This window comes from Betta splendens, chromosome 1, assembly GCF_900634795.4.
Source record: "Betta splendens chromosome 1, fBetSpl5.4, whole genome shotgun sequence".
In the NCBI taxonomy this organism is placed as follows: Eukaryota; Metazoa; Chordata; class Actinopteri; order Anabantiformes; family Osphronemidae; genus Betta; species Betta splendens.
Genome location: NC_040881.3, coordinates 500,593 through 527,500, shown reverse-complemented (window position 1 = coordinate 527,500; position 26,908 = coordinate 500,593). Strand labels below are relative to the sequence as shown.

Genomic DNA, 26,908 nt, shown 5'->3' with positions numbered 1-26,908 from the left:
CCTTTGCTCTAATCTGAACCAAAACTCAATTCTATCCCCAGCACTAAAATCCCATCTTAACATTCAAACAGGCCTTCAAAGCGGTGAGGACCAGCCAAAATGTCCTCACTTTGTCAAAATGTCAAAATGCCAAAAGTACTTTTCACACACACACACACACACACACACACACACACACACACACACACACACACACACACACACTGTGCAGCTGACCTGTTTCTGTCTTGCAGTAAAATGAAAGGTTCAGACAACCAGGAGAAACTGGTTTATCAGGTCATCGAAGATGCAGGAAACAAAGGTACCGTTCAGCTGGTTCTGGTTTCTATGCCTGATGATTCTGCAGTAACCAGTCACTTGTGTCTGCAGGGATCTGGAGCAGAGACATCCGCTTCAAGAGCAACCTGCCTCTGACCGAGATCAACAAGATCCTGAAGAACCTGGAGAGCAAGAAACTGATCAAAGCTGTGAAGTCTGTGGCTGTACGTCCATAGAACCCACCTGTATTTGCTCAGCTGCTTCTTGCCTCATGGTTCCTCCTGACATGTTTGTTACGTGCAGGCGTCTAAGAAGAAGGTGTACATGCTGTACAACCTGCAGCCGGACCGCTCAGTGACGGGCGGCGCCTGGTACAGCGACCAGGATTTTGAGTCAGAGTTTGTAGAAGTTCTCAACCAACAGTGCTTCAAGTTCCTGCAGAGCAAGGTACAAAAAGTTCTGTTCTTACACAGAACCGTCTGTGTGGGCTGTTTCCTTGGTCACATGACCTTTTTGTTTTTTCAGGCAGAAGCGGCGAGGGACGGCAAACAGAGTCCAATGGTCCAGAGAAACAGCTCCTTCGCCACCTCGCATGAAGTCTGGAAGTACATTTCTGAGCTGGGCATCAGTAAGGTGATGCCTCACGCCCGTCGCACCTCACGCCGACCCGTGGCACCTCACGCCGACCCGTCGCACCTCTCGCCGACCCGTCGCACCTCTCGCCGACCCGTCGCACCTCTCGCCGACCCGTCGCACCTCTCGCCGACCCGTCGCACCTCTCGCCGACCCGTCGCACCTCTCGCCGACCCGTCGCACCTCTCGCCGACCCGTCGCACCTCTCGCCGACCCGTCGCACCTCTCGCCGACCCGTCGCACCTCTCGCCGACCCGTCATGGACCCGTCGCACCTCTCGACGACCCGTCGCACCTCTCGACGACCCGTCACCTCACGCCGACCCGTGGCACCTCTCGCCGACCCGTCGCGCCGACCCGTCGCACCTCTCGCCGACCCGTCTCGCCGACCCGTCGCAAAATAAATAAGAAGCAGGGATGTACCTTAGGCTAAAACATTCATAACTAAACAACTGTTGTACTGTGGTTTACCTTAGAGATTAATACTAATACCAATAATAGTGTTAAGGTGTGTGCACGTACTCATACAAACATATACATATCATATACATACATATGTGCATTGTTATACATATCCCATACTACTTAATAAAAGACCTCTCGCCGACCGGTCGCAACTCTCGCCGACCGGTCGCACCTCTCGCCGACCGGTCGCACCTCTCGCCGACCGGTCGCACCTCTCGCCGACCGGTCGCACCTCTCGCCGACGCGTCATGGACCCGTTGCACCTCTCGCCGACCCGTCCGACCTCACGCCGACCCGTCATGGACCCGTCGCACCTCACGCCGACGCGTCATGGACCCGTCGCACCTCTCGCCGACCCGTCCGACCTCACGCCGACCCGTCGCACCTCACGCCGACCCGTCATGGACCCGTCGCACCTCACGCCGACCCGTCATGGACCTCTCGCCGACCGGTCGCACCTCTCGCCGACCGGTTGCACCTCTCGCCGACCGGTCGCACCTCTCGCCGACGCGTCATGGACCGGTCGCACCTCTCGCCGACGCGTCATGGACCCGTCGCACCTCTCGCCGACCCGTCATGGACCCGTCGCACCTCACGCCGACCCGTCATGGACCCGTCGCACCTCACGCCGACCCGTCATGGACCCGTCGCACCTCACGCCGACCGTCATGGACCCGTCGCACCTCACGCCGACCCGTCATGGACCCGTCGCACCTCACGCCGACCGGTCGCACCTCTCGACGACCGGTCGCACCTCTCGACGACCGGTCGCACCTCTCGACGACCGGTCGCACCTCTCGACGACCGGTCGCACCTCTCGACGACCGGTCGCACCTCTCGACGACGCGTCATGGACCCGTCGCACCTCTCGCCGACCCGTCGCACCTCGCGCCGACCCGTCGCACCTCGCGCCGACCCGTCGCACCTCGCGCCGACCCGTCGCACCTCGCGCCGACCCGTCGCACCTCGCGCCGACCGTGTCAGTCTCCCATTCATTAAACAGTAGACGGTGAAACGCAACCTTTTGAGTTGTGCAGTTCTTCCACTCTGACCGTCTGCCGTCTGCAGGTCGACCTGTCCATGGACGACATAGAAACCATTCTTAACACGCTGATCTACGACGGGAAGGTGGAGATGACCGTGATCGCTGCCAAGGAGGGCACTGTGGGCAGCGTGGATGGGCAGATGAAGCTCTACCGTGGGGTCAACCCCGTCCTCCAGGCCACTGGCCTCGTCAAGACACCCTGCGGCCTCTGCCCGGTACCACCCGCCCGAACACCGTCTCTGTTGGACTTGTGTTTCACCCACTGCACGACTTACTGTTTGTTTGTTCAGGTGTTTGACGACTGTCACGAAGGGGGAGAAATCTCTCCGTCGACCTGCATCTACATGACGGAGTGGTTGGACTTCTGACCGTTTGTTCTTTTGTATAAAACTCAGAGTTTAATAAATCTGAGAATATGAATTTACTTGTTGGTTTGTTTCTGCACAACATCAGGCCAGACTCCTGGAGAATTCCACGATCAGTGAAACCCCCTGGCTCAACCTATTCTAAAATAAATTCTGGCTTATAGAACAAGGACTAGCCAAGTCAACCAGTCCAGTCCACTGACCTGCTCCGATACAAGCAGGAAGTCATACAATATCACTCTTCTGTGACAATCGGTTTCACACAAATGGAATAGGCAGCAGCTGGAAATTATAGGCAATTAGCAAGACACCCGCAATAAAGGAGTGGTTCTGCAGGTGTTGCACTGTGCAGGACATTTGGCTTTAGCCAGAGAACATCAAGAACACCACCACTGGTGCCTGTGCTCTTCACAGATGAAGGCAGGTTCACACTGAGCACTGAGTCTGGAGATGCCGTAGAGATCATTCTGCTGTCTGTAACATCCTCCAGCATGACCAGTTTGGCAGTGGGTCAGTAATAGTGTAGGGTGGCATTTCTTTGAAGGGCCGCACAGCCCTCCATGTGCTCACCAGAGGCAGCCTGAGTGCCATTAGATACCAAGATTAGATCCTCAGACCCAGACCTCCATGGGTTGGATATCAGAACATTTGTCACATGCTAAATAGTGTCTCTATCGAGTCTTGCAGGTCACCTGGATTGACTCCTCCCTGAATCCTTGGCTGATTGGTGTCATCTGGAGGCTGGTGTTCAAAAGCCCTGCTAAGCTCCTCCCTTCACTGCAGCAGCCATGCTTTCAGCCACAATAATCATTCATATATATATATATATATATATATATATATATATATACACACACACACACCTGTGGTACCTGTTTTTTTCTCATCCCCAGTGTAGGAAAGAACCCTGTTTGACCTTACACACAATATGGATTCATCCCAGGAGTATTAATCTGCTAGAGCCACTTGTGAAATCCCTTCCTGTCTTAACATTTTGTGTTGGACACCATAGCCAGGTCACCATGGTAACAGATGCTGTGCTACTCACCTGCGTAGGTCTCTGACCAATTACAGCAGACCAGGGACAATTCGTGGCAATTGTTTGCATTGGAGAGGTTGATGTTTAGTGCAGCACTCCCTTCATAACTTGTGGTTACACATTGTTTGTTACAATGCTGGAGTTTAATTACAACTGAGAGGGACGCAGACTCAAAAGCAGGATCTGACCCAGAGCCGGTCGGACTGTCTCTGATGCAGACTCTGGTGGGGGGAGGGGGCAGTGCGGATCTTTCCCGTCATTCCCTGCAGCAGCAGCTCCTCCCTTCTCCCGTCGCTCTGGGTCCGCGTCTCCGTCCTCTCCGAGTCGGACTCTTCATCTCAGCTGAGCTTGGATCTTCGGCCCAGTCAGAGCAGGTAAGAGAAGGTTCTGAGTGGTTCTGCTCGATTTACCGAGTCTGTTGTGGTCGAGACGCAGATTGGAGCTGAGTGGAGGGGGGAGGTGGGCTTCGTTTCATGACGGAGGCGAACTCCGATTCGAAGTCTCCGGAACCGAAGGCCCGGCTCGATCCGCTGTGTGCGGGCCGTTAGTCACGCAGGATGGAGGATAATAACGGTGCGCCACGGCCGGACGAGCACAGGCGTGGCCGCGGGAGGAGGAGGAGGTGTGTGTGTGTGTGTGTGTGTGTGTGTGTGTGTGTGTGTGTGTGTGTGTGTGTGTGTGTGTGTGTGCACGCTGCTCATGCCGGTGAATCGTCGATCTTTATGTCCGGAAGACGGTACCGATCTGAGTCTTCTGTTGTTTATGGGACGTTCCGCTTGTTTCTTTCTGAGAACCAACATTAATTAAAGGCTCCGGGCGCCTCCTGGTTCCTCCAACGTTGTCACCACAGCTCACAGGTTGTTGTCCTGTACAGACGTGTTATATAAAGGTTCCTTGTGTTAGAACACAGGAACATCTGTGTTCCTGAACGCTGACGTTTCCACTACAGGACATTTGGTCATTAGCTGGACTCAGGCTTCCAGGAAACAGTTCCCTCAGCGTTTAATGGCTCGAGTCGTCCAGTTGTGCCTCAGAGAGAACCCATTAGTGTTAATGTAATCATGTGCTGTCTTCTGTGAAGGTTCTGTTAACGATCAATAACTCTGAAAGGGAACCGTTACTTGTCTGAGGGTTTCAGTAGAACCTTTCTTTATGGGTCCGGGGATATGTCTGTCTCTTTTAGACTAAGTGGGTCCATTAATCGACCCGCTGATGGACAGCGGAACCTGGGCTTGTTGATAATGGACCAGCTGCTCTATGGTTCTGAGGAAAGAGGGAACATTAGGGAGACGTTATGGAAGCAACAACAGTCTTTAGTTGCAGGAATGTTGTGGTACTGTTGTCCCAACATTCAGGTTCCTTCTGGTTAAACTATGGTGATCCAGTAATTTTTTCACATTTCATGTGTCTCTAAATAAACAATTACAGACTTACATCAACATAAATGTTGATAATATTTGTATCATTAGAACCCATGTGGAATCCCAAGCAGGGATTACATCTGTTGTTTCTTTATAATAAACAATTATGTCACCAAGCAGCAAAATATTTTAAAATCTGTATTTCCCTTTGTAAATATTATCTTTCCTCTTTTCAGGCTGTGTTTAATCAGTGATTCTGTGATCGATACATGTGGTCTGTTAAACTGTCCACACCAGGTTGACTCAGCTGCTGATCCTATCACGTGGACACAATAATGTCTCTGCTATTGTTTGTTTTGGTCACAGATCAGTGATGGAGGTACAGGGTGGGGTCGGCCAAAGAGGAAACAGATCTGAGAGAGTGTGTGTCTGTGTGTGTTTTCTCCTCGATCTAGTGATCTGAATAATTCAGCACCACGGTTAAGACTGTGCTTGTTATGTCTCTGTGCGGTTCAGGGTTTGGTGAAATCTCTGGGACACGACTTTGTTAATTAGGCTTCGTTCTGACATCAGCTACATGTTTAGTTCTTTTATTTGGACCAGAACAGGTCAGAGTTAACTGGAGACTGTAACAGGCGTGGCAGCCCAGAAACCCAGATCAAAAACACACCATCCACAGAGGGGGTTCTGGACAAAAGACTGGACACTGGGCAGGTTGGTTTAAGCCCTGATAAGAATAAGAATAATAATAAGAATAAGAAAACCTTTAATAGTCCCGCAGTGGGGAAATTACTTCTCACACCAGCATCAGAACCCTCTGAGGTTGATCTGCTGGTCCTACAGTTGTCAACTCTAGTCACAGACACCTGTTGCACGTGTCACTCCCTCTGTAGGCACCAGTCCTGGTGTCAGGGCTTGGGTTGGGGGAGCAGTCCAAATGCTGCGTGTTTCCTCAGCTGTCGTCAGGCTCAGGGGAACATGTGCTTCCAGAAACTTGTGATCAGTGTTTTGTGTGTTCCTTCACATCATCGTGCGGGGCCCGCTGGCTGACAGCCCTTGTTTTATTAGGTAACAACATAATTCAATCAAAACCATCTGTGGCTCACGCTCAGTGCTTTGGTCCAGTCCAGTGTCCGTTCTGGGGGGGCAGGACCAGTCTGAGCTGACTTCCTGTTTCTGCAAAAGGGCGGGGTGAAATCGTCATGCTTGGAGAATGTGGAGTGATGTGAACCTAAACAGGCCCAAACCCTGAGGGACAGGGTGGGGGCTTCTAGCACTTCCTGCCCTCCCTTACTCCAACTAAGACTGTCCAACAGGAAGCAGGTAGTCTTCCTCTAAATTGGATCTAAAGGAATCTTCACTACATTCTGTATGATAGAGGTGGAGTATAGTGGTCTGGTAGGAGCTGGTCTTTAACCTATAGGTGGAGGTAGTAGCCAATCACAGCCCCTTGTAGCCACACCCTACACAAAGTATCCACACAAACACACAGACACTGGTTCTGTTCAGCCCGGTTACTGAACCCTGGTAGAGGCAAGGGCAAAGGGCCAGACACTGGTTTTCCTGTTATTATCCCCTAATTGTTTAAGTACTATAGCATCTGTATTAGTACTATGCTCTAGTAGTAGGTGAAGGATGGGTCCAGTTTTATCTTTTGGTTTCAGGTTAAATGCACCTGAACCATAAAGGCTCACACCTGTCTGCTTCTGGTTTGGCAGGTCTCAGCTAGAAGTTGCTAATGTGGTCTCATCTCCGCTGACGTCATGATGACGACTGTTGCGACTGAGTATGAGCACATGGATCTGCAGCAGCAGTACAGCAGCAGCACCGACCCGGTCAACAACCGCTGGGACGACGACTGGGACAATGAGAACAGCTCGGCCCGGCTCTTTGAACGCTCCCGCATCAAGGCACTCGCAGGTAGGGGTCGGTCCGGTTTCAGGTTCCCTGACCATTCTAAACAAGCAGAACCCTGGTGTTTTGTAATGAGTGTTGTAATGAAAATTGCTGCGCTGCTGACCCATTCACACTAGAGAGCAGCATACTTCACAGTCACTAGGTTTAACTGTTCAGTAATTTTAGGCCGGTACCAACCCAGCTATGAGTCCTTTGGTGCTGTGGGGGTGTGGACCTCTTTCACTCCTCAGTGTATTCACAAAGTTAGATCTAGAGGAGGAGGGGACAGGGTTAGATAAAGAAGAGGGGGGGGGAGCAGGGTTAGATCTAGAGCAGGAGATAGGGTTAAATCTAGAGGAGGAGGAGGATGAGACAGGGTTAGATCTAGAGCAGGAGATAGGGTTAGATCTAGAGGAGGAGCGGACAGGGTTAGATAAAGAGGAGGAGCAGGGGGAGACAGGGTTAGATCTAGAGCAGGAGATAGGGTTAGATCTAGAGGAGGAGCAGGGGGAGACAGGGTTAGATCTAGAGCAGGAGATAGGGTTAAATCTAGAGGAGGAGGAGGAGGAGACAGGGTTAGATCTAGAGGAGGAGACAGGGTTAGATCTAGAGCAGGAGACAGGGTTAGATCTAGAGCAGGAGAAGGAGGAGACAGGGTTAGATCTAGAGCAGGAGAAGGAGGAGACAGGGTTAGATCTAGAGCAGGAGATAGGGTTTGATCTAGAGGAGGAGGAGGAGGAGACAGGGTTAGATCTAGAGCAGAAGATAGGGTTAGATCTAGAGAAGGAGATAGGGTTAGATCTAGAGCAGGAGATAGGGTTAGATCAAGAGGAGGAGACAGGGTTAGATCTAGAGCAGGATATAGGGTTAAATCTAGCGGAGGTGGAGAAGGAGACAGGGTTAGATCTAGAGGAGGAGACAGGGTTAGATCTAGAGCAGGAGATAGGGTTAAATCTAGAGGAGGAGGAGGAGACAGGGTTAGATCTAGAGGAGATAGGGTTAAATCTAGAGGAGGAGGAGGAGACAGGGTTAGATCTAGAGCAGGAGATAGGGTTAAATCTAGAGGAGGAGGAGGAGACAGGGTTAGATCTAGAGGAGATAGGGTTAAATCTAGAGGAGGAGGAGGAGACAGGGTTAGATCTAGAGCAGGAGATAGGGTTTGATCTAGAGGAGGAGGAGACAGGGTTAGATCTAGAGGAGGAGATAGGGTTAGATCTAGAGCAGGAGATAGGGTTAGATCAAGAGAAGGAGGAGGAGGAGACGGGGTTAGATCTAGAGGAGGAAGAGGAGACAGGGATAGATAAAGTGGAGGAGGAGGAGGAGGAGGAGAAAGGGTTAGATCTAGAGGAGGAGGAGGAGGAGATAGGGTTAGATCTAGAGGAGGAGGAGGAGATAGGGTTAGATAAAGAGGTGCAGGTGGAGGAGCAGACAGGAAAAGATGAGGAGGAGGAGACAGGGTTAGATCTAGAGGAGGAGGAGAACAAGACAGAGTTTCCATATTTTTTGTGAAAGGATGCTGTTTGGGTTTTTACTATGAATGGGTGTCGTCTGACTCCCAGCTCTGCTGTTGCTCTCTGTTTCTGGATCTCAATGGGTTTGAGTCCTACACAACGGTCACTGGGTTCAGTATTGTACTGACAGCAGTCTGAGTCCTGTGTTGCTGGGTTGAGGACCTCCTTCACTTGTCTGTGTCCTCACAGAGGCAGGAGGACAGACAGAGTCTTTGTAGCAGGATGTTGGTTTCCTTCTTCCTCTTCTTCAGGAATGTGAGAAAACAATGGAGGGACCCCCCCCTCCTTCCTCTGGTCCCCACCCTCCACAGCCCAATGACATTGTTTTTAAACTACACTAACATGACCCCCCTTCTTTAACACTTCACACTGTAAAAAACATGTTGAAATAAAACTTCAAACAGGATCAAGAGCTAAAACTGTTTAAATATTTAATTGAGATCATGTGGAAGAGGTGGAGGACTTGCCCTGTCCAAGGCTTGTGGATCTCCTCCTGGTCTTTTGGATCCAGCCTTGCAGACCAATCTCTGGGTCCCAGCAGCCAGGCTGTTTCTATTAACCTTGGGTTTGGGGGGATTCTGAGGTAAGAACACATTTTAAAGTGTTACAAGGGGGTGGGGTGTCTGCAGTGGTGGGAAAACCCACAGCAGGAGGATCAGCTGCTGCTTTGCTCTGAGTGAGACTCTCCCACTCTGACCTCTGGACTCGAGTCTTCCACATGAGGACGATTGTCTGTCTGTGGGTCTAGGAAACCACCACTTTTCTTTCTAACAATACAATCAAATGTCTTTTTACCATTATCTCTCTGAGTTAAACTTTGAAGATCTTTTTTGGACTTTTGGCTCAATCCTAACTTGCTTCCTGGGATCACCTGGGGGGAAGTTATGATCCAGATCCGGTGTCAGGTTTGTGAGCTCTCAGTGGGTTGACCTGCAGCTAGGCTTGTTAGCTCGATCCACTGTTTTCTGGACAAGCTTTTATCGTCATATCGGGACCAGCATGGAGGGGGGTCTGGTGTTGTCCGACTCACAGTTCAACTACAACCAGCTGGACGGACGCTTCAAACAGCTGCAAGGTAAGAAGTCAGAGGGTCTGAGCTGCTCAAAGTGTCTGTGATCACAGCTGCTTCTTGAGCCACAATTGTGTATATCAGAATAGAACCCGAAAGAAGAAATGGACCAGTCTCTGTAGGAAGATTAGAGGCACGAGGTTGATTGTAAGCACCACTATGACGGTTAGTGCTGGAACTTCACCGAGTCCGTTTTTAAGCACAAAGGCACAATTTTTACCATTACAGTATTACGATGTTTGATGTTTGATCTGACCCAGACCTACTCTGGCTTCTCTGCTGCTTCAGACCTACATAAAGTCCTGGTCCTCAGAGAGTCTCTCTGTTTGGCTGTCGTTAACCTTGTGGCGTCAGAGACTGGACGCCTCAGCCGTACAGTCAGTCTTACAGATGAGAGAAAGTACTGATCTGTGCTTTATTAAAGGTTACATTTATTCCTCTTTGATCATCATTTGTCAGAGCTGTTTGCAAAGGATCAGGTTTTACCCAACCAGAGACTAAAAGCGGCTAAACAGAGACGCTTTTATTTTGTATCTCACGCTTCCTGTGAGGTGCAGTAGGGTGAGTCAGAATGGAGAAATCTGTGAACTTTGACCTATAGCTTAAACCTTCTCATAGCTCAAACATTCTATCCTTGGTTTGGTTTAATGCAGGACATGATGGGATAATGCTTTTCACGTTTCACTGCCTTCCTGTTTCCTCAGGGTCAAAGGTCTAACACCATAATAAGTGTGACAGACAAGGAGCTTTGTCTCAGTTCTGGTGTTCTGGTTAGGGTTAATTCTGCTTTCGAACGCCTGCCTCGGATGTCACACACTAGAAGAGTCTGTACTGGCAACCTTTTGTGATAATCCCATGATGCAGTTCTATATTTCAACCTCCTTCCAGTAGTTGGTCTCTGGATGCTGCTGATGGTAGGACTGCTGCAGACGAATAGTAAACAGACTCCAGAGTTTAACCACTGCACACTGTTGCATTTATGCAACATGCTCTCATATGTGAGAGGTTTGAACCCAACCGTCCATATTCTCAGCAGACAAGGGAGACACTCCTGATGTTTGTGGGTGACCAGCACATTTGTCATGGGACTAACACTAGGGTGGAATTCATCGTCCTGAGAGTGTGTTTTCACTCTGAATTTTTGTTGGAATCTCACACTGATTCACCTTCCAGGAACAAAGAACTGCTGATTCATATGTCAGTGTGAGAGCCTCATGACAGCATGGTCTAATTGACTAATGTGTGTCTTTGTGTGTGTGTCCAGATGAGCGGGAGGCTGTCCAGAAGAAGACCTTTACTAAGTGGGTGAACTCCCACCTGTCCAGAGTCTCTTGCAGGATCACAGACCTGTACATGGATCTGAGAGATGGACGCATGCTCATCAAGCTGCTGGAGGTGCTGTCAGGAGAGAGACTGGTAGGCAACAACCAACAAACACAGAAAACTATACACACAAAATACATACCATGGGTAACATAGCAATGACTGTAACGTAGTCAGTTCATAGTAGCAATGAAGGTAACGTGTCAGTTCACAGTAGTGATGACTGTAACAGAGTCAGTTCACAGTAGTAATGAAGGTAACGTGTCAGTTCACAGTAGTGATGACTGTAACAGAGTCAGTTCACAGTAGTAAAGATGGTAACGTGTCAGTTCACAGTAGTAATGACTGTAACAGAGTCAGTTCACAGTAGTAATGAAGGTAACGTGTCAGTTCACAGTAGTAATGAAGGTAACGTGTCAGTTCACAGTAGTGATGACTGTAACAGAGTCAGTTCACAGTAGTAATGACTGTAACAGAGTCAGTTCACAGTAGTAATGAAGGTAACGTGTCAGTTTACAGTAGTAATGAAGACGTGTCAGTTCACAATAGTAATGTCAGGTAACGTAGTTAGTTCACAGTAGTAATGATGGTAACGTGTCCGTTCACAGTAGTAATAACGATAACATAGGTGGTTTTTGCCACTCAGAGTAAACGGGGCAGTGTCTGTAGCTGCCATATTGGGTCTGGTTCCTTTTTTGCCATAGCAACCTTATGATGAGAAGCTGGAGTTGGTCCTGTTTATCTGTTTTAAACACTATCCTGTATTGAATTTGTTCATTCTTTGTTAAGTGTAAACCTGTTTCTCTGTTGTGCTTTTTGCGCCTGTCTGTCTAGCCGAAGCCCACTAAAGGCAGGATGCGGATACACTGTCTGGAGAATGTGGACAAAGCTCTGCAGTTCCTGAAGGAGCAGCGGGTTCACCTGGAGAACATGGGATCCCATGACATTGTTGATGGAAACCACAGACTGACACTGGGCCTAATCTGGACCATCATCCTTCGCTTCCAGGTAACACGAGAACCCCCTGGGAAGACAGATATACTGGGTCAGAGCTTCACATACCTTACAGAAGTCTGTCCCTGTGTGTTTCACCTCAGGTCCTGTTTAGTATAACCGCCTCAAACATCTGCATCTTATTTCAGAACAAAGAAAATAAATATGATATGTCAAACCAGACATAACTAGAGCAATAAACCGACGCAAGGTGCAGCAGGTCTTATCAGTCTGTTGATGAAGCACCTCAGAGTCACTCATTTACCTGCTTAGGTTGAAGTCCAGACTGCTTTATACTGACACTGTTGTCATGGAAACTCAGCCTGGGTGACGGCACACTGTTCTGAGTTGACCTGTGAGACTGTGACCAATCAGCTCCCATTTATTGCTGAAATCATCCAATCAGAGCTGCTGTTTGCTTAGGTCACATTAAAGCAAACGCCTGACTCTTTTTTGATTTCTTTTGCCCCTGAAGTTGCCTTCTCAGGCACAATCTGTACACTGACTGACAAACCCTGAGCCCACATGCTCTGATGGCTCTGAACACAGCAGCTACAGCGTTTTGACTTCTGTTGTGTTTGATCTTTAACACAGAATCCCAGCGTTAACTGTAGACACCGGTGATGGTAGCTGCTTCTGGGAGAAGTGAAGGTTTAACTCTACTAAGCTCTGTTCTCAGATTCAGGACATCAGTGTGGAGACTGAAGACAACAAAGAGAAGAGATCGGCAAAGGACGCTCTGCTGCTCTGGTGTCAGATGAAGACTGCTGGGTGAGAGTTAGCTGGTTTACAAGTGCTCCATCAGCTCAGGTGGAGGTTGGTACTAGGACTATAATGGAGAATCGGAACCTCCACATTTATGTGTGTCTGTTTGTGTTATTCAGATCTTTATCATCACCTGTATGATTGTGGCCCTCACACGACTGGGTCCAGGTCCGATTTGTTCGCATACTCATTGTGACATCTTCTCTTTCCTCAGGTATCCCAATGTTAACATCCACAACTTTACCACAAGCTGGAGAGACGGCATGGCCTTTAACGCTCTGATCCACAAACACAGGTAACAAAGCCACAAACACATGTAACAACACCACAAACACAGGCAACAATGCCACAAACACATGTAACAACACCACAAACACAGTTAACAAAGCCACATACACAAGTAACAACGCCACAAACACAGGTAACAACACCACAAACACAGGCAACAATGCCACAAACACATGTAACAACACCACAAACACATGTAACAACACCACAAACACATGTAACAACACCACAAGCACAGGTAGCAATGCCACAAACACATGTAACAACACCACAAACACATGTAACAACACCACAAACACATGTAACAACACCACAAACACAGGCAACAATGCCACAAACACAGGTAACAACGCCACAAACACAGGTAACAACGCCACAAACACGGGTAACAACGCCACAAACACAAACACAGGTAACAACGCCACAAACACAGGCAACAACGCCACAAAACACATATAACAATGCCACAAACACAGGTAGCAACGCCACAGACACATGTAACAACACCACAAACACATGTAACAACACCACAAACACATGTAACAACACCACAAACACATGTAACAACACCACAAACACAAACACATGTAACAACACCACAAACACAAACACATGTAACAACACCACAAACACAGGCAACAATGCCACAAACACATGTAACAACACCACAAACAGAAACACAGGTAACAACGCCACAAACACAGGTAACAACACCACAAACAGAAACACAGGTAACAACACCACAAACAGAAACACAGGTAACAACACCACAAACACATGTAACAACATCACAAACACAGGTAACACCACCACAAACACAGGTAACACCGCTGCACTTGTTTTCAGATGAGTCTTTGCTTTCAGGCCTGATATCATCGACTTTGACAAACTCAAGAAGTCCAACGCGCACTACAACCTACAGAATGCTTTTAACCTGGCAGAGCAGCACCTGGGTCTGACCAAGCTGCTGGACCCAGAGGGTGAGATATAATCAAACCCTGACACAGGGAGATCAGAAATACAGGAAATGTGGTTGACACTGTTTATATTTTTTTGGGGGGACAGATTTTCCCTGATTGACAGATGAGACAGGAAGTCAGGGCAGAGGGGGTGGGTCTCTGACATATAAGATGTGAAAACCTTCAGCTGCCTGACCCACTTGGCAGCGCTGTTGCTCCCTGTCTGCACCAGACAGCTTTTGTCAGCAGAAGAGATTACATTAGTTAGTTATTTGAACCTGAGGAATTATTAATGTGAACAGATTACAGTTTTTCTTGATGCTTTGACGCAGCTATGTACTGAAACTACACATTTTCTAAACAGTTAAAACACAGGCCTAAACAGTGTCACCGTGGTCGTAATTACACATTTTGTTTGCTAAAGGCTTTAACTGTGTCAAAACTAACTTAAAATATGCAAGAAAAGCTAATTTTGCCTTCAATCAAAACAACTTGGAAAACAAACATATGAATCTGTCACAACACAGTGGACAAAAAAATACAAACCCCTGCTTCATTGATCGCCATTGGAGCCTGTTGCTCCAAATGTCAAATTTACCTTTTTATGCAAACAGTTGGATTCAGATGAAGAAATGCTTTCATTTATTGAATCCATGACATAATTTTTTTCAAACTGTGGCAAAAAACTGAAATATTGTAAACATTACAGAAAATACATGTAAACTAAAATACAGTCAAACCTATTGGAGGATGAGACAGAGCCACAGTTAAAACTCAGTCTCTCCTTTAGACCTCCTCCATCCATGCTGTAAAGAACAACACAAACCTGGTTCCATTTTAAGGTCTAAAGACTGATAGCAAATTGAAGATTTTTGTGGAGGAGTGTCAAACAGGTGCTATGGTGATTTTATACTGGTCTTACTGGTTTCTAATAGTTAGGAACAGATGGTTTCTGTTTGGTCACCAAAGCTAAAATAATGGAATTTGGACTGCTTGAATGTGTGTGAAAATGTGTCACTCCAATGAAAATGGGTTCACACATTTCATGCTCTGCTGGAATAGTGATGAAGACTGAATGGAACCTACTGTAGTTTCTAAAAAAACAGGTCAAAGCAACCAATAAAGTTGTAACTATTATCTCTATCATCACTCTGAGATACTGACGGTTTGTTTACAGATATCAGCGTGGACCATCCTGATGAGAAGTCTGTCATCACCTACGTGGTGACATATTACCACTATTTCTCCAAGATGAAGGCTCTGAAGGTGGAGGGCAAGCGTATTGGAAAGGTTTGCCTCAGAATCTGGACACCCTGTTCATTATGTGTTATTTAGACTGAGTACAGCTGACGTCTCCATCGTTGTTGACCAGGTGTTGGACAACGCCATTGAAACAGAGAAGATGATTGAGAAGTACGAGTCTCTGGCCTCAGACCTTTTGGAGTGGATCGAACAGACCATTATCATCCTCAACAATAGGAAGTTTGCCAACTCTCTTGTTGGAGTCCAGCAGCAGCTTCAGGCCTTCAATACCTACCGAACAGTGGAGAAACCTCCAAAGTCAGAGTCCTTGTCCTCCACCCTCAACATGTCTGCAGCAGACACAGACACCTCTGATTAACTCTGGTTCTGTTTTCTCAGGTTCACAGAGAAGGGAAACTTGGAGGTTCTGCTCTTCACCATCCAGAGTAAGATGAGAGCCAATAACCAGAAGGTCTACATGCCCCGTGAGGGGAAACTCATCTCAGACATCAACAAGGTTAGAGTCTTCAATTTGTGAAGCACATGTGTCTCAGACTCTTGTGGTTTAACTCATCTCTGACCACAACAGGTTTCTGCAGGTTTCTGGTCAGTACAAAGCACCAGCTTCAGGTTTTATCCATCACTACGAGTTGATTCTGTTTAGATACGAGCATGACAAAGTTGACAGGAGGTCACAGGTTCTCTGATATCTCCGTGAAGCCAGTAGCACTGTTAAACATATGCTATGCTGATTACGTTTTTTTAAATCTCATCAGGCCTGGGAGCGACTGGAAAAGGCAGAGCATGAGCGAGAGTTGGCTCTCAGGATGGAGCTGATTCGTCAGGAGAAACTGGAACAGCTGGCCAGACGCTTCGACCGCAAGGCGGCCATGAGAGAAACCTGGCTCAGCGAAAACCAGAGACTGGTGTCACAGGTGAGATGAGCCACGGTAGAGCTTGAGCCAGGGGTAGAGGCATAACAGTTTTATCCAGGATATATGTGATATTAAATGTTTTTTCTTTTCTTTTCTTTTTTTTTCTTCTTTCTTTGTCCAGGACAACTTTGGTTTTGATCTTCAGGCAGTTGAAGCAGCCACCAAGAAACATGAGGCCATAGAGACAGACATTGCTGCATATGAGGAGCGGGTTCAGGCTGTGGTAGCCGTGGCTAAGGAGCTGGAGGTGGAACATTACCACGACATCAAGCGTATCATGGCCCGGAAGGACAACGTGATCCGACTGTGGGAGTATTTACTGGAGCTGCTGAAGGCCCGCAGACAGAGGCTGGAGATGAACCTGGGCCTGCAGAGGGTCTTCCAGGAGATGCTTTACATCATGGACTGGATGGATGAGATGAAGGTGCGTTGATGGACTGGGAGGCTGACATTAGTTTATATTGACTGACACAGTTAATATTTACTATCAGGTTGAAGAAGCATTTAGCCTAAAGAGAAAATGACAATGAATTGAAATCCTTTCTGGTTTTAAGTTTGCTGGTCACCATTGTCCTTAATATCCATGAGGATTTGGGTTTGCAGATGCTGCTGCTGTCTCAGGATTATGGGAAGCATCTCTTGGGTGTGGAGGACCTGCTGCAGAAACACGCCCTGGTGGAGGCAGATATCGCCATCCAAGCTGACAGGGTGAAGGCTGTCAGTGCCAATGCCAACAAGTACTCTGTCAATGACAGCGGTGAGCAGCAAGCAGCTCTGTTTTCATCATGTGGCTCTAGATATGGGGCACAGGTTGCAGCCTCATTCTGTGGTTGTCAGTGTTTCGTCTATCTTTTGTACAGGCTACAAGCCCTGTGACCCTCAGGTAATCCAGGACCGAGTGTCCCACCTGGAGTTCTGTTACCAGGAACTAACACAGCTGGCTGCTGAACGACGTGGTCGTCTGGAGGAGTCACGCCGTCTGTGGAAGTTCTTCTGGGACATGGCTGAGGAGGAGGGCTGGATTCGTGAGAAGGAGCAGATCCTGTCCTCTCTGGAGCACGGCAAAGACCTGACAGGAGCAGTGCGTCTCCTCAGCCAGCAGCGTGCCTTGGAGGATGAGATGAGTGGCCGCTCTGGTCATCTTCAGCACACCATAGCAGAAGGCCACGCCATGGTGAAGGCCGACCACTTTGGTGCCACTAAGATCCAGGATCGTATTGCTGACCTGCAGGCTCAGTTGGCAGAGCTGGAGCAGCTGGCAGCAGTGAGGAAGAAAAGGCTGGAGGAGGCTCTGGCTCTGCACCAATTCCAGGCTGATGCTGATGATGTCGATGCCTGGACACTGGACTGTCTGCGCATCGTGTCGAGTGGAGAAACAGGTCATGATGAGTTCTCCACCCGGGCTCTGGTCAAGAAGCACAAAGATGCAGCTGCAGAGGTGGCCAGCTACCGGCCGGTTATCGACTCGCTCCACGAGCAGGCCAGCACTCTGCCCAAGGAGGTGGCAGAGTCAGAGGATGTGTACGGTCGACTGGCAGGGATCGAGGAGCGCTACAAGGAGGTGGCTGAGCTGACGAAGCTGAGGAAGGAGGCGCTTCAGGATGCGCTGGCCCTCTACAAGATGTTCAGTGAGGCCGATGCCTGTGAGGTTTGGATCGATGAGAAGGAGCTGTGGCTGAACTGTATGGAGATCCCAGAAAAACTGGAGGACCTGGAAGTCATACAGCACAGGTAGGACCACAAGCCTCTGCTTCTGATAGTGGTTGTGTCTTTTACACGGCTTTGTGTTGATGTGGACTCTGTTCTTGGCAGGTTTGAAAGCCTGGAGCCAGAGATGAATAACCAGGCATCACGAGTTGCTGTGGTCAACCAGATTGCCAGGCAGCTGATCCACAGTGGCCATCCCAGCGAGAAGGACATCAAGACCCAGCAGGACAAACTCAACAACAGGTACTCATGACAGTTTAAGTTCAGCATGTCTCTACATGGGCTTGTAGCCCCTAATTATCCATCTTCTGCCTGCAGGTGGAGCCAATATCGCAAGACGGTGGACCAGAAGAAGGAGTCGCTGAACTCTGCTCTGGGTGTGCAGAACTACCATCTAGACTGTAACGAGACCAAGTCCTGGATTAAAGAAAAGACCAAAGTCATTGAGTCCACCCAGGAGCTGGGCAACGATCTCACTGGGGTCATGGCCTTGCAGCGCAAACTAACCGGTATGGAGCGGGACCTGGCAGCCATTGAAGACAAGCTGTGCGACCTACGGGGGGAGGCCCAGCAACTAGCAGAAGAGCACCCTGATCAGGCCAAGGGCATTACGGGCCGCCTGGCAGAGATCACAGCCGTCTGGGAGGAGATGAAAAACACTCTGAAGAACCGGGAGGAGTCTCTGGGTGAAGCCAGGAAGCTGCAGCAGTTCCTGCGTGAGCTAGATGACTTCCAGTCCTGGCTGTCTCGCACACAGACAGCCATTGCATCAGAGGATATGCCCAACACGCTGGCTGAAGCCGAGAAGCTCATGGCCCAACATGAAGGCATCAAGAACGAGCTCCAGAACTACGAAGAGGACTACCAGAGGATGCGAGACATGGGGGAGATGGTGACGCAGGGACAAACAGACGCCCAGTACATGTTCCTACGACAGAGGCTGCAAGCGCTCGACACCGGCTGGAATGAACTTCACAAGATGTGGGAGAACCGTCAGAACCTTCTGTCTCAGTCCCACGCCTACCAGCTGTTCCTCAGGGACACCAAGCAGGCCGAGGCCTTCCTCAACAACCAGGTAAAACCTGAGAAGCTTCCACTGCTCAGATGGCTCTGCTCCCACTCTACTAAACGCGTGTCATTGCAGGAGTACGTCTTGGCTCATACCGAGATGCCCACAACTCTGGAGGGTGCCGAGGCCGCCATCAAGAAGCAGGAGGACTTCATGACCACCATGGACGCCAACGAGGATAAGATCAACGGTGTGGTGGAGGCCGGCAGGCGGCTAGCAAGTGATGGCAACGTCAATGCTGAACGTATCCAGGAGCGAGTCTCCTCCATCGACGAGAGGTAGGCGTTCACTGGGCAAACACACACGCTGTGCTTAGCAGCTGTAGCAGGAGGCCTCCAAGCCTTCTGCGTCCTTACCAGGACTTATAGGGTCAAAAGGATGATGGCTGCCATGAAGTTTAAGTCAGTTCTCAGTACGCTGCATATGGAGCTGGGTATGCAGTACTCTATGAAGTACCATGTGCAGTACTGTTGATGATCTGCTATGACCTTGTCCTCTGTGTTTCAGGCACAAGAAGAACCGCGAGGCAGCTGTGGAGCTGCTGATGAGGCTGAAGGATAACAGAGACCTGCAGAAGTTCCTTCAGGACTGCCAGGAGGTCGGGCTTTGCTCAGTCGCATTACCACCTGTTTAGTCAGAGTAAATGTGAAGGCAGGAGTCATTTAGTTGAGATGAGAGACATGCCCGTTCTACGACTTGGATCAGAGTTGGGAACATGTTCCTGATCACATTGCTCATCTAGATTTTAGTGCCTGTGACAAAAGTTTTGTGTTTGTGTGCAGCTTTCTCTGTGGATTAATGAGAAGATGCTCACAGCCCAGGACATGAGCTACGACGAGGCCAGAAACCTGCACAGCAAGTGGCTGAAGCACCAGGCCTTCATGGCTGAGCTGCAGTCTAACAAGGAGTGGCTGGACAAGATCCAGAAGGTATGGAACCAGCATTCAGCTTGACTGGACCTGACTCTACTTAACTTGACTCGCTTCATTTGACCAGACCAAACTGGACGAGTTCTTACTGACCAGATACAGACCCTTGATCCTTAATCCCTCTGTGGTCTTAAATGTAAAATGTAAATGTAAAAAGTATCACATAAACCGGACCAGACCTCGGCCCACACCCAGGTTCACTTGTTTGTCCCTCTTCAGGACGGCATGCTCTTGGTGTCAGAGAAGCCGGAGACGGGGGCGCTGGTGAAGGAGAAGCTGACGGTGCTCCGCTCGATGTGGGAGGAGCTTGAGTCGACCACCCAGACCAAAGCTCAGTGCCTGTTTGACGCCAACAAGGCCGAGCTGTTCACACAGAGCTGTGCCGACCTCGATAAGTGGCTGAGTGGCCTGGAGGGTCAGATTCAGTCTGATGACTACGGCAAAGACCTGACGTCTGTCAACATCCTGCTCAAGAAGCAACAGGTACACTGAGAGAAGCACTGCAGTAGTAGTAGCAACAGCAGTGGAGGAGTTTGCTTACAGCTGTACAGATACTGCACTTACTGTGGGTACTATAATACATACTGCGTGTATATCTGTACATACTTAAAGGTGTAATTATACTTTTTACTGTGTAGAACCAAGTATAGTTGCTTACTGGCAGTAATGGCAGTAGTATGAGGCTGGTTCTGACAGCTCCTTGCTGGCAAGCGTAGAAGCTTTAGTCCAGTCAGTATCTGCCTTGTGTCACCCACTGTAACAGTAGAGTTAGTAAAGCAGTAGTAGCAGTATCGTCATTCGAACTTTGTCGTCCTTTAGATGCTGGAGAATCAGGTGGAGGTGCGTCAGAGGGAGGTGGTGGAGCTGCAGAGCCAGGTGAAGGCTTTGGGTCAAGAAGTGAAGGACACAGACGAGGTGGACGGCCGGAGGCAGGTGGTGGAGCTGAAGTTCCAGGAGCTGCTGGAGCCGCTGAGGCTCCGCAAGAACTTTCTGGTGGCTTCAAGAGAAGTTCACCAGTTCAACCGAGACATCGAGGACGAGATCGTATGTAGAACCTAGAACCAGAATCAAATGACTGTGTTGTGTGTTTGAGATGGAAAGATTATGTCAGCGGCAGCTGACAGTGTACAATAGTTTTGAAGCGTCCTTCTCTGGAACATCCACTTCTCCACCTTTACCATCAGCTGGTTTGTGTCGTTACCAGTTGTTCGTTTTGTTTTCCAGTTGTGGGTCCAGGAGAGGATGCCTGTGGCCACATCCACTGACCACGGACACAACCTGCAGACCGTCCAGCTCCTCATCAAGAAGAACCAGGTCACTAAATGTTCAGCTTTTATGTCCAGACAGGTGTTCAGTGTGGGAGCTGATGCTCAGACACATCTGGATACTTCAGGGTTAGAATACAGTAGCTACAGTGAAATGATGGCGAAGTTGGTTTGTCTCCTCCTCAGACTCTGCAGAAGGAGATCCAAGGTCATCAGCCCCGCATTGATGACATCCTGCAGCGCAGTCAGAGCCTTTTGCAGGACGAGTCCCTGAACTCAGGCGTCATGCGCCAGCGCCTGGCCAACCTGCAGGGGCTGTGGAGGCAGCTGATGGAAGAGGTGGAGCGCCGACACGGCAGAATGGAGGAGGCCCACAAAGCCCAGCAGTACTACTTTGATGCTGCAGAGGCTGAGGCCTGGATGAGCGAGCAGGAGCTGTACATGATGTCCGAGGAGAAGGCCAAGGTGGGTTTGTGTCTCTGCGGAGGCTTTCCGCCATAAGGCCCTTGGGCACTGACAGCCGTTCCTGTGGTTCGTGTGTTCAAGGACGAGCAGAGCGCTGTCACCATGCTGAAGAAGCACCAGATTGTGGAGCAGGCGGTGGAGGACTACGCTGAGACAGTCCACCAGCTGTCCAAGACCAGCAGAGGCCTGGTGGCTGATGGACATCCTGAGAGGTACATACATATTCCCCTTGTAGCACTTTGTACTTCAGAACCAGTTTGACCCAGTACCTGTGTGTGGATGTGGTGTCAGTGAACGCATCAGCATGCGTCAGTCCCAGGTGGACAAGCTGTACGCCGGGCTCAAGGACCTGTCTGAGGAGAGGCGGGGGAAGCTGGATGAGAGGCTCCGTCTCTTCCAGCTGAACCGTGAGGTGGACGACCTGGAGCAGTGGATCGCTGAGCGTGAAGTGGTGGCTGGGTCACACGAGCTAGGACAGGATTATGAACACGTCACGGTAGGTTGCTACGTTGTCTGAATACTTCAATGGGGGGGGGGGGGGGGGTGTACATGTGTTACTGATATGGCCACTACTGGAGACACAGTACCAGCAGTCAGTGCATCTGATTTATGTGTTAGGTAGTACTACCTTTGACCTTTGACCTAGTTCTTCATGTTCAGATGTTGCAGGAGCGTTTCCGTGAGTTTGCCAGGGACACCGGGAACATCGGCCAGGAACGCGTGGACGCCGTGAACCACCTGGCAGACGAGCTGATTAATGCAGGTCATGGCGACGCTGCAACGGTGGCAGAATGGAAAGATGGACTGAACGAGGCCTGGGCCGACCTGCTCGAGCTCATCGACACCAGGACGCAGATCCTGGCTGCCTCATTCGAGCTCCACAAGTTCTACCACGACGCCAAGGAGATCCTGGGACGGATCCTGGGCAAGCAGAAGAAGCTGCCGGAGGAGGTCGGTCGAGACCAGAACACGGTGGAGACGCTACAGAGGATGCACACCACCTTTGAACACGACATCCAGGCCCTGGGGACACAGGTCAGCCCGGTTCTGACCTGCTTGTTGGTAAATGTGTACAAAAACACATCTGAGCCTCTTTTCTGACCTGTGACCCTGGGCAAAAGGTGCGGCAGCTGCAGGAGGATGCAGTCCGCCTCCAGTCTGCGTACGCTGGGGACAAAGCCGACGACATTCAACGCCGAGAGAGCGAGGTGTTAGAGGCGTGGAGGAGTCTGCTGGAGGCCTGTGATGGGCGCCGGATCCGTCTGCTTGACACCGGGGACAAGTTCAGGTTCTTCAGCATGGTCCGAGACCTGATGCTGTGGATGGAAGACGTGATCAGACTGATTGAGGCCCAGGAAAAACCCAGGTACGCACAGTGTGCTGCGTATTAGCAGCGTGTGATCCGAGTGGGGCCGTGTTGACCGAGCTCTGCGTCTCCAGGGACGTGTCGTCGGTGGAGCTGCTGATGAACAACCACCAGGGCATCAAGGCGGAGATCGACGCTCGCAACGACAGCTTCACGGCCTGCATCGAGCTGGGGAAGGCGCTGCTGGCTCGGAAGCACTACGCTTCAGAGGAGGTGAGGCTCAAAGGCCTGAGCAATCATGTGATCACAGTGGTGTCAGTGCGCTGACAGGCGTTCTCTGCGTCCAGATCAAAGAGAAGCTACTGCAGCTGACAGACAAGAGGAAAGAGATGATTGACAAGTGGGAGGATCGGTGGGAGTGGCTGCGCCTCGGTAGGACTCTTTTGTTTCTCTGAGTTGGTCTGCAGGAAGGGTTACCAGCCAACCATGGTAGTACTATAGTAGCAGTAGTAGTACTACACACTGTAGTACACACTGTAGAAACACGTGTGGCTGAGTGAGGTCAGGGGTCAGAGGTCAGAATGCTGCATGAGTCAGTGGTGATGAAGAGTCCTCAGGCTCCTGACGTCCTTTAACGAAGCGTCTGAGCTTCAGGAAACACTGCAGGTGTTTTGCTCATTGGAATGCTTCATTAGTTCAGATCCAGTCATCTGCAGATCCAGGAAGCAGTTAGTGGGTCAGAACACAGACAGTGATAGATTCCATGACACACAAGATGACGCGTGGCATGTTGTGTGGAGTAAAGTCAGACTGCGGCCCAGTGCAGCGACTAACCCCGTGTCCCCCTCAGTCCTGGAGGTGCACCAGTTCTCCCGGGATGCAGGCGTGGCCGAAGCCTGGCTGCTGGGCCAGGAGCCGTACCTGTCCAGCAGGGAGGTAGGTCAGAGCGTGGACGAGGTGGAGAAGCTCATCAAACGCCATGAGGCCTTTGAGAAATCGGCCGCCACCTGGGAGGAGCGCTTCTCTGCTCTGGAGCGTCTGACCACGGTGAGGCCACACACTGAACTTCAGCAGGCGTGATCCCCACCATCATCCCTTCTTCCTCCTTCTCTTCCTTACTTGGGTCCTCTCATGTTTCTATATGCAGCTCTTATTTGGACAGTGCAGCCCTGTTCCTGACATTGTTTTGTTGGCCGCTGTCAGTTGCTTTCACTTATGGAACATATGACTTAGAGAACACGTGTGTGTTCGCAGATGGAGCTGCTGGAGGTGCGGAGGCAGCAGGAAGACGAGGAGCGGATGAGGAAGCCGCCGTCTCCAGAACCAGCTGCGGTTCTGCAGGAGGAGTCTCAGCAGAGGTGAAAGCGCATTAAAGGGACTTTACAGGAAGTCCAGCTCTGATGCATTCTGACCGGCTTGAATGTTTCTCTGTGTATCTACAGCAGAGTCATCACTCAGAACGGACTGGCCTCGGACCAGGACTCTCCTGGGGTCAGTACTCCTAACAGTACACTAACAGTGGTCGCTTTATTAGGTTCAGCTCAGTGTCCTGCAGGAGGCTGATGAGGTTCAGACGCCCTGCTGCTATGTGATATAAACGCTTGTTCAGACATTTCACATTTTCTAGTTGGTTCACACTCTGTAGGTTTATTGTGTGTATTTCTGGCGTTTAGGATGGCGTGGACGATGGAGACCTGGTGAATGGCGTGGTGGAGCGCAGCTCCAAAGATCCCAGCCCCGCTCCCTCTCCAGATGTGGGTCGGAAGACTAAAACGAGCTCGTCCACACTGCCCTCCAAGAACCAGGACTCGTCCTCGCAGCTGGAGGGGCCTCTGCACCGCAAACATGAGTGGGAGGGCCACAACAAGAAGGCGTCCAACAGGTGACATCAAAGATCCTCCATGGCAGGTTGCGTCTCATTCCCCTCTGCTGCCCAACGCCTCATCCTTGTTGCTCTCTGGGTTCACAGGTCCTGGCACAACGTGTACTGTGTCATCAACAACCAGGACATGGGGTTCTACAAGGACAGCAAGGCAGCGGGTCAGGGGGTCCCATACCACAACGAGGAGCCCATCAGCCTGAAAGAGGCAACCTGCGACGTGGCTTCAGACTACAAGAAGAAGAAACATGTCTTCAAAGTCAGGTAGTGTCAGGGAGCCGGTGCTCGTTTCTAAGGCCCTGACTGCCTTCAGTCTCTCCGTCCTGACTTTGTCCTCTACCTGTTTCAGACTGATGGATGGAAACGAGTTTCTGTTCCAAGCCAAAGATGAGGTGAGTCTTTTCAGTCTTCTAATGAGAAGTTAAGCCTTGATTGGTGGATACGCTGAGTAAAGCCTAAGCATGCTGTCATCACTGTCTGACCCCATCTCCCCCACAGGAAGAGATGAGCACCTGGATCCAGGCCATCCTGAACGTCAGCACTGGCAGTCGCTCAGACGTGCGGGGCAGCAACCCGAGCACGCCGTCGACCGGGCGCGCTCAGACGCTGCCAGCCACCGTCACCCTCACCACGGAGTCCAGTCCCGGCAGGAGGGAGAAGGACAAGGAGAAGGAAAAAGAGAAACGTTTCAGCCTGTTCAGCAAGAAGAAGCAGTAAAAAAGATGAAGCACTTTGGTGAAACTGAGTAAATGAGGCAGGAAGCCTGAGAACGCAGAGAACTGGAACCTGCTGCAGAGTTCCGTCCACATTCCACAGAGTCTGTGTAGCATCTATAAGAACATCCGTACCAGGTTTCAGAGCCATTCGTGTACCAGCTGTCGACCTCCTGAGTCTAATTCAAGGTCGACAGCTGAGGATGCTAATAATTGTAAAGTTTCACTGAAGTGCAGTGTCTGATTGTTTATTTCTTCCCAGTTTGTTGTTTTGTTTTAATTTTTGCGAGGTCTGTTGTGTGGTGTAAGATGTGACTTAGGACACAGCACCTCATAATTAACAAACAACAGGTCACCTCTGGTTCCCAGAACAAAAAGGATATTTAGGATCTGACTGAATTCTTCTCAAAAACATTCCAGTTTTCCGTTGGGGAAGGTGTTGAGCAGGCCGACCTGTCAGATGTCCATGATCTGTCTGAGGCACTAGTTGTCATCTGGGGTTCTGTCCACCTGTTTGCTCATAATGAACTGCTGTTGTGTGTAAACTCTTTAACGTCAATCGAGACCACACACTTTTCTTTGGTTTCCCTATTTTTTGTTTATTTTTTTTTAATTTTTTTTTTGTATTTTTTATTACATTTTTTGTTGTTTTTCTACTTTTTTAACTCTTATTTCCTCAGTTTTGTGAGGGGGTCTTCGGAAACATCCTGCATCCTTCCTCTGCCGTTGAGAAATTGGACCAATAGTGCTTTTTATTTTGAATAATTTGAAATTTTTTCTGTCATGAACAGCTGCCGCTTTAAGGAGCTGTGTAATGTAGAAACCACCTGCATGCTTCACCAGGCTTAGAGCATCACACAAACCTGAAGCTCTGTGTTGGTTCTTGTTTATCTTTTGTTCAGTTCTGCTGGTTCTCCAGGTAACGAGAACCTGTGTGTACAATAAACACTTTGATGTTCGGTGGGAGTCGTGGGTGGTGAGCAAAGATATAGGTCGCTTGCTTGTCGGTTCTCAGCACTGCGCTGCTCCTTGATGCTCGTCTTATTCTGTCACTGTATCTATTGTAATGAACATGTAGGGAAGTTCCCGCCATCTTACTGCACAATCAGAACCGCATCTATGGGAATGAAGAAGGTCCAATATTTAAACAGACGTTAGATCATAAAGGCTTTTCTCATGTATGAACTGCACTTGTAGACTTTAAAGCTCTCTCTCTGTCAAATATGTGCAATGTCATTAAAGCTTTTAAACTTTACACATCAATTCTTTGTCTTGCCACATTTATTTAATAAAGTAAGGTTTTAACTGTATGTTTTTTTGAGCGATTTATTAGGTAGGTTCTATTTATTTCTTTAATGAAAATTTATTTGGAAGTTTTAAGCATTTACATCCTACTGTTGCAGTCTAGACACAACAGACTGAGTAAAAC

General features: G+C 49.5%; 2 protein-coding genes across 4 annotated transcripts in view; both read left to right on the top strand.

The window, feature by feature from the left end:
- The window catches only part of polr3f (polymerase (RNA) III (DNA directed) polypeptide F), a 3,658-nt gene extending 838 nt beyond the window's left edge, over positions 1 to 2,820 (top strand). The window contains exons 4-9 of the mRNA XM_029154628.3: positions 234 to 301; positions 370 to 482; positions 562 to 705; positions 784 to 891; positions 2,424 to 2,615; positions 2,691 to 2,820. Coding sequence (XP_029010461.1) covers positions 234 to 301; positions 370 to 482; positions 562 to 705; positions 784 to 891; positions 2,424 to 2,615; positions 2,691 to 2,768 — 703 coding nt within the window. The 3' untranslated portion in view covers positions 2,769 to 2,820. The remainder of the gene's footprint in view (positions 1 to 233; positions 302 to 369; positions 483 to 561; positions 706 to 783; positions 892 to 2,423; positions 2,616 to 2,690) is intronic.
- Positions 2,821 to 3,914: 1,094 nt separating this feature from the next.
- On the top strand, positions 3,915 to 26,742 carry LOC114857153 (spectrin beta chain, non-erythrocytic 1-like). Of its 3 annotated transcripts, none has more exons than XM_029153355.3 (36): positions 3,915 to 4,178; positions 6,884 to 7,085; positions 10,906 to 11,057; positions 11,799 to 11,972; positions 12,637 to 12,728; positions 12,937 to 13,017; positions 13,875 to 13,990; positions 15,147 to 15,259; positions 15,342 to 15,529; positions 15,611 to 15,728; positions 15,988 to 16,146; positions 16,268 to 16,570; positions 16,750 to 16,903; positions 17,007 to 17,877; positions 17,959 to 18,096; positions 18,172 to 18,928; positions 18,998 to 19,200; positions 19,430 to 19,520; positions 19,705 to 19,851; positions 20,071 to 20,334; positions 20,671 to 20,895; positions 21,076 to 21,165; positions 21,303 to 21,581; positions 21,663 to 21,793; positions 21,873 to 22,077; positions 22,242 to 22,616; positions 22,703 to 22,947; positions 23,022 to 23,160; positions 23,235 to 23,319; positions 23,738 to 23,934; positions 24,142 to 24,245; positions 24,333 to 24,378; positions 24,561 to 24,769; positions 24,857 to 25,030; positions 25,116 to 25,158; positions 25,265 to 26,742. In XM_029153355.3, exons 2-36 carry the CDS (start codon positions 6,929 to 6,931, stop codon positions 25,481 to 25,483), a joined length of 7,044 nt encoding a protein of 2,347 aa, XP_029009188.1. In that variant the 5' UTR covers positions 3,915 to 4,178; positions 6,884 to 6,928; the 3' UTR covers positions 25,484 to 26,742. The 3 variants fall into 3 exon arrangements, with proteins under 3 accessions (XP_029009188.1, XP_029009172.1, XP_029009198.1); XM_029153339.3 differs by having other exon boundaries at positions 3,918 to 4,178; positions 24,330 to 24,378; XM_029153365.3 differs by lacking the exons at positions 3,915 to 4,178; positions 6,884 to 7,085 and adding an exon at positions 9,421 to 9,647 and having other exon boundaries at positions 24,330 to 24,378.
- The last annotated feature ends 166 nt before the right edge of the window (positions 26,743 to 26,908 follow it).